Source organism: Trachymyrmex cornetzi, unplaced genomic scaffold, assembly GCF_001594075.2.
Source record: "Trachymyrmex cornetzi isolate Tcor2-1 unplaced genomic scaffold, Tcor1.1 scaffold1929, whole genome shotgun sequence".
NCBI classification, from domain to species: Eukaryota; Metazoa; Arthropoda; class Insecta; order Hymenoptera; family Formicidae; genus Trachymyrmex; species Trachymyrmex cornetzi.
In genome coordinates, this window is record NW_017296560.1 from 44,444 (window position 1) to 51,487 (window position 7,044).

At 29.6% G+C, this 7,044-nt stretch overlaps 2 protein-coding genes across 4 annotated transcripts in view; one reads left to right on the forward strand and one right to left on the reverse strand.

The window, feature by feature from the left end:
- The window catches only part of LOC108759547 (transmembrane protein 35), a 15,237-nt gene extending 12,025 nt beyond the window's left edge, over positions 1-3,212 (forward strand). Inside the window, exons 2-4 of the mRNA XM_018505038.1 lie at positions 100-238; positions 2,032-2,138; positions 2,197-3,212. Coding sequence (XP_018360540.1) covers positions 100-238; positions 2,032-2,138; positions 2,197-2,310 — 360 coding nt within the window. The 3' untranslated portion in view covers positions 2,311-3,212. The remainder of the gene's footprint in view (positions 1-99; positions 239-2,031; positions 2,139-2,196) is intronic.
- A 1,488-nt stretch (positions 3,213-4,700) lies between these two features.
- Positions 4,701-6,816, reverse strand: Vta1 (vesicle trafficking 1). 3 transcript variants are annotated; one of them, XM_018505036.1, is made up of 5 exons: positions 6,435-6,816; positions 6,093-6,229; positions 5,792-5,975; positions 5,590-5,727; positions 4,701-5,226 (listed from the first exon to the last, which is right to left on the reverse strand). In XM_018505036.1, exons 1-5 carry the CDS (start codon positions 6,547-6,549, stop codon positions 5,075-5,077), a joined length of 726 nt encoding a protein of 241 aa, XP_018360538.1. In that variant the 5' UTR covers positions 6,550-6,816; the 3' UTR covers positions 4,701-5,074. The 3 variants fall into 3 exon arrangements, with proteins under 3 accessions (XP_018360538.1, XP_018360537.1, XP_018360536.1); XM_018505035.1 differs by having other exon boundaries at positions 4,702-5,226; positions 5,792-6,229; positions 6,435-6,606; positions 6,654-6,816; XM_018505034.1 differs by having other exon boundaries at positions 4,703-5,226; positions 5,792-6,229.
- Positions 6,817-7,044: the final 228 nt, after the last annotated feature.

Sequence of the window (7,044 nt, forward strand, 5' to 3'; positions counted from 1 at the left end):
AGAGAGAGAGAGAGAGAGAGAGAGAGAGAGAGAGAGTAGTTACTTTTCAGTTTCACTGAAGAGATTTATCAGGATTTTAATATTTTTTTATTATTTCAGAGGAAGGAATATGTCAAGTACGCAAAAGTATTCCCGCTTTCAGGAACACTTGACTTTAAAGTGCCCAGCAAGTGGTATCGAAGAATAGTCGGCTCGCTCGAGATCATCTGCGGCCTCGCCATGGCGATTATTCCAAGTCGTAGGTGCAAAAGATCAACCACCTTCTTTTATCATAATGTCCTTCCTTTGTAACCGTTAGTTCTGTCAAATTATCAGTTTCACAAATATTCAAAATTTTGTAATTGTATCATCAATCCTATTATATGTAGTTCTTGATTCTCACAAATATTTATTATCGTGTATGTTTCTTTCTCTGATCTTTAATTGCCTCAATCTTAAAAATCTCAAATATTAATTTTTATAGAATTTTAGAGATTCGAATTCTCTCGATAAATTTCTATTTTTGCGGATTACTCATATTATCATCTGCTTGCACTTATTATCCCACACAAATTCTTAACTTTAAGGAAGGCAAGAGGTTTGTAACGTTTATATAATTTAAATTGAAGACGAAATTTGTGAATTTATTTTAAAAGAAGGAATAATAATTAGACATAATTTTTAGGTGTTATTTATTATCTACTATATTCAAGATGTAGAAAATTAAATTATAATATGAAATTTAATAAAAATGTAGGAATAAATTTATTAAAAATATAGAAATCATTGAAAAGGCAGACCAAAATTTTCGATTCGGTTTTGCGTTCGATTTCGTGACTTTTCAAGAAACAATCTATTATTTTTCTTTATCTAGTTTTCTCCTCGTAACACTGTTATAGTACTTTTACGGAACCTAAATAAACATTAGGAAAATGAAAACGACATAAATATTACGTCAATTTTAACACAAAAATTAGAATTTGACGTTTATATTATTATTTTGAAATAGCAATTTTCTAATGATTTGTTTAGGATCAATCTGTAAAGTATCTTGAAAATTAGATAAAAAAATACATCAGAACAACAATAAATTGCTTTCCTAGAAATCACGGAATCGCAGTAAAACATTCGAAATTTTCAGACCTGTCCCCAATGATACACTTTTTATATTTTTAATAAATTTTATATTAAAATGTTAATTTTCTATATCTGAAATATAGTAATAAACAATACCTAAAATATAGTCATAAACACGAAAATTGTGTTCATTTACATTTCTTTCTTTGTAATAATAAATTCGCAAATTTTACCTTCAATTTGACTTAAATTAATTCGTAAATTTTCAATTTGACCTTTAATTAATAGGGTAAACTAGGGTATTATGGCCATACGGAAAAGATGGCCATAGGCCATTTCTCCAATAATTGATAAATAATGCATTTTTATAGTCATTCTTAAAGATAATCAATATTTACAGTAGTTTATATGAGTACACTGTTCAAAATAACAATATTATAAATATTATCTAATATTTTTTCTTTCGACTATCTGCAAAGTTTTGCACGTGTCTGTTAAATACTGTTATAATGTCTAATAAATTACAGTTAAGCTGCCCTAATCAACACTACATACACAATAAAAGTACGTAAATTGCAAAGTGACCTATAATTAATACTTTTATTTTGACTTTATTTATAAATACTATGGCTATCTTTCTTAATATCATGGCCATCTTTTCCCTAAAAATCAGGTAAGATGGCCAATACATACTTTATAATATTTTGATAAAATTAAAGTTCTGTTAAGTAGGTATTTTCTCTTTAATTTCGATAGTATTTGTTACTTTAAGCTTCAGTGAAAGTAATGTCCCAAATATTGTTAAAAAGTAACAAGAATAAATGTATGTTTTTTGCATTTTAAAAAACTATGGCCATCATACCCGAGTTTACCCTATAAACCTTTTGTCCTCTTTTAATCGTTGTATCAAATAAATTGCCATATTTGATGAACAGAACTGGTTCATTGCAGTAATCGTCTGTAAATTGCTTCCAGACAAAGTTAAAAACTTGTCGAACACGGTGTTGCTTTTTTTGATGCTGATGGCCGTGTACTCTCATTACATGGTTAACGACAAATTCGAAAGGATCGCCCCGGCACTGGTAAGTGATTATTTATCAACATTGTATGTTCCACGAGCTGTAAATTAAATGGTTTCAGGTATTCTTCTTTATGCTGACGGGGCGACTGGTGATCGATTGGCAACTCAGGCGAGAAAACGCGCAATCGGTGACGGCGAACGGTGTCGATGACAAAGCGAAGAAGCAAGACTGAATGGGATTACAGTTGGAAAATGTGTTAGCTGTTTTCACTTTAAATCACTTAATTCTGCGATTTCATTTCTGGGACACTGATTCTGAGAAAGATTAATTTAATTATATATACTCTCGTTCCTATTTTTCGAAAAATAAAATTTTACTCTCAAGGCACCGTTATTTAATATAGCTTTTTGAATCTTTTATATTCAAAGATTTGACACGCAATAAAAAAACCTATGTAATATGTAGGAAGAAAGAAAACGATGATTTAGGATTCTGCGAATCACCTTGGAAAAAAAATGTACGTCTCCGGAAGGAGATGCAAGAGGAATGTATAATTTACTTTACAGTGATCAGTTTTAATGTGATTAGTGAGATGAATTTTTGTTGCACTCTACGTGTTACTCTGCGCACTATATCGTCATATAGTTTGCAGAATAAAAAGCGAGCGATGTTGAGACGCAATAAGATTTGTAATTAATGGAAGTTATGTAAAGTTTTATGACAGATATTTTTTATCACCGATGCGGAACACTTGATTAATATGTGATGTGTATATTTTTTCCGATAAATATTATTTAATTACCGCTAAAAATTTATAAATACAAACTTTGAATTTTGATGATAGCAATTACAGTCCGATGATCTAATTGATGATAGTGATTCATCCCACAATATCGGTCCATTAAGACATCATTGCATTAATGTCGATTGTTGCTAGTCATGATTAAAGATTTGTTTTTCTCTCTATTCATATTATAGTTAATACAATGATGCAAAAAGAAAAAAAGGTCACAAATAGTTAACTATATATGTATATCAATGAAATTAATTTAAAAAATAAAGAAGTTTGATCGACTTATGATAGTTGATAGTACTTTATATCTCTTTTAATCTCTTTTAAAGCCATAACATATGACTATCACACAACAGCTATATATAAAACATTACACAATTGTAATATATCATATAAATAACATATAGGAAACTACAATATAAATAGTTAAAGATATCTTTATAAAATAACTATAATATACATAATTATAAATGTATAATGTAAAAACTATGATATATAATCATAGAAGGCTATAATGTAAACTAGTAAAATTGTAATATAAATAGAGAAAGAAATTTAATCTGCTACGCGCAACATTAACCGATATTAATGCGACCAATCCTCAGTGACATTAGCTTAAGCACGAGGTACTAACTGCCACTTGAATGAATGTGCTCTTATATGTATCGTGCGAGCGTGCGTGTATGAACGCATAGAAAATGTTTCTTAGTAATTGAGACATATGTGCGCACTAATTTTAATTTATTTATAAAAATCTACGTGTGAATAACGAATGTGATCAGACAATTTGATAAATAAAACCAAAATTGGAACTATCAAATAAACTTTTCTAATTACTATTTGACACCCACGATAGTTAAACGATTTCATATCAAATAATATTTTCATTTTGGGTCATTGTAACAATTTATGGACTGTTTACGTATTTTAAAAATATTTAAATAATTGACATCCTTTTTCATAATATGTCTCATAATTTTTGTAAATTACAACAGCCAGCTTTAATTTGAAAAAGATTTTAATTGTATTTTCATTAAATACACAATTCTATTTTTTTTCTTTATTTTACATGTAATGTTGAGTAAAAAAATTAAATGTATCAGAAATATGGTATTCATTAAATTTTTCTTATAAAAGCTTTACATTTACAATATAAAGGGTACATCAAATAATAGAAATGTGAGGATCATGTATTTATGCTATTGTAAAGTCGAATCGAATCTGTGATAATATCCTCGAAAACGAATCAAATCAAATTTTTTTGATTCGAAAACGAATCGAATTCAAATCAAATTTTCCCGGATTTACATTAAAATTTAGCAAATAAAGTATTTCGAACTTATTCGGTTTTGAATCTCTCAGATTCGAAAACGAATCGAATCCATTCTGATTTGAATTCGAGCTATTCGCACACCACTATCAAATAATTAATAAAAATTCAAAGGAAATATTAAGATTGTTTCTTTATAGGCCATAGGCAAAGATTGATACGCACACATATTTTGTATATTTATTACATCATTTAATGTTAAGTTTATATAAAAAAATATATCATGTTACGAGATGTTAGATGTATATATCGTGTGAAATAAAATATAACTACTTTTATTGCAAGTTTATAATTATTAAATACTAAAGCGCTTGTAAAAGCAATATTATATCATTTCTAAAAATCACATAAACCATTTATTTGAAAGCATTTTAATTCAAGATCTTTACTTTCAAAATAATTGACTTTTACTACTTAAATGTTCAGTTTTCATTGTTTATTAGCAATATAATAATGATATTTCGAAAGTTTTATTAATATCACTATAAAAATTATTTGGAAAACAAGATACCAATACTAAAGCCTTTATTAAAAAATATGCTCTTAAATTAAATTGTTTCAATAAATATAATAAAACTACAGCTATATACATCTCTCATTTGAACAGCAATAATAGTTACAATCTGGAAAGATAGTCTGTAACAATTTCTATTTTTATTAAGTGCACCATACCCGAGGTTGATTTGACTAGTTAATTGTAATCATGCTTCTTTAAATCATTTTCTATTATCTGTACCAAAAAGTTGTAAAAGTTGTAAAATATTAATATAATATCTTTTACTGACCATTATACACGTTACAAGCAATAAGTTCAACATAATTAATTGTAAGTAAGACATTACTGTACGTGTTTTTTATATACATTTCATTCATCTACGTGGATTCCTGACCAGTAGTTAAAAGATGCAGAGCTTTCCGAAGATTCATTACAGAAGTAGCTACGTCATCATAGTCCAATGCACTGCTTGCCCATTTGATAAATTTTTGAGCCTTACCAACTTGCTCAACCGACAACTTAGCACCACCTAAGATTATCCGTTAATAAATCAAACTAATCAAGACTCTTTACAAATCAAAGAATTGGAAAGAGTAAGGGCACTAGGAGTCGGGCGCAGAAGACGTCGTGCAAATAATACACTTATAAAGAGTGAAACTTCTTTATTCACTAAAACGCGCTTACATGTTTCAACTCATTTTTTAGCCTTCCTCAGAGCAAACACACACTAACATATATAAAGTAAAAGTTATCCTGTTACTTTCCTTACTCTTTCCAATACCTAAAATTATATTATGCCCGATAAAATTATTATTTCGTATTCTTGTATTTCTAAACTTGACTTATCAATTTTATCTCATTCGTAAATATCAATTTACATTATAAAACTTACTTTCTGTTTCATACGTATCATCTTCTGATTTAAACGATTGTGTTCTTGTAGTTGGTGGATTTGGAGGAACGGATGGAATGTCTAGCAAAGTATTATCCTTAGGACTCGTAAGACTTATATTTGGTTTAGCCTCTTCATCTAGCAATCATAAAATGTTTATCAAAATTTTGAAAATTCATGAGGATAAATAGCTAATACTTACCATTGTCATTTGATGTTTTGTTTGAATCATTTTCATCATTTGTTTCATTTAGTGGCCCTGGCACTGGAGTCTCTCCATTCATTAGACAATTGTGAATATAAGCTGCTTTCCATTGAGCGTACTTCCGATTCTGTGCAGCTTCTACACTCAATTCTCCAAACAATGTCAATACATCGTACAGCATCTGAGCGGTATAAAAACTCTGTATTACTTTCTGAGAAAAATTTGCAGCCCTATCATTCTTATCAGCATATAAAAAAAGCTTCAAAGCCCAATTTTCTAAGTGCGCTTGAGCAGCTACATCATTAGTAATGGCTTCATTGTCATGCAGTTCTTTCTTTGTTGTTTCCAACCAGTCCATTAGCTTCAGGAGAAAATTGGTCTCTTCTGATGTCTTGGTTGACAACTTTAATCCAGTTTGAAGAGCATATAAGCGACCTGTTTTAGATGTAAATTTTAATAATTTTACATCACTTTAAAGTAGAAAGTAAGGAATGTTTAACTTTTAATGAAAGATACATTTATTTTAGAAAATATCTTTATTTTCTTCTCTGTATGTGAGACTAATTTACTGAAATATTTATGTAATCTCTAGAATTAAGGTTTAGATTTAGAATACATGATATATTATTAATATACATACACCAATAGCTGACGACGCTGTCTCGCTGGTCATGCTTTAACGCAATTGTTAAATAATGTTGTATAGATTTTAAAGGAAACGGAACTTTCGGTAAGTTGGGTCCTGTCAATGCCATTGGAATAAGAAATATCAAAGGTACACGCGTAAGAAATTACTCCTCTTGTTTCTCTGTGTGTGTGTGTGTGTGTGTGTGTGTGTGTGTGTGTGTGTGTGTGTTGGTATCCGTATTTATATATTCCAATACACGAAGAATAATTATTAGTCTGTATACATCAGCAACAAGATTTTAACACTCAACAATAACAAGATCTTTTATCACAAAATACATCAATTACATATGATTACATACGTTCTCCAGAAAACATTAAAGTGGTGTTTTCACGTCAACGACGCAATGCCCGTATCACACTAGCGATTGGAGATTGCGTCCACTGATTGCGTCTATTCGCATTTGCATCTTTGGCCAATCGGAAAGGACCTGCTGATCAGCAGTTTCGTTTTGATTGATATTTACAAAGGTAGAGACCCTCTAATCAGAGTCGTGGCACGAGAACAGCCAATTTTGATTGGTTCGTCATTTTTCAGCAATTCCCGCCAATATTCGAATGTC

Excerpts from the sequence above, each read along its gene's own strand:
- Vta1 (XM_018505035.1), bottom strand. The coding sequence starts at position 6,549 with ATGGCATTGACAGGACCCAACTTACCGAAAGTTCCGTTTCCTTTAAAA. Across the intron at positions 5,728-5,791 it reads CAAAACATCAAATGACAATG|ATGAAGAGGCTAAACCAAAT; the intron begins GTAAGTATTAGC and ends TATGATTGCTAG. Across the intron at positions 5,227-5,589 it reads TGATACGTATGAAACAGAAA|GTGGTGCTAAGTTGTCGGTT; the intron begins GTAAGTTTTATA and ends GGATAATCTTAG.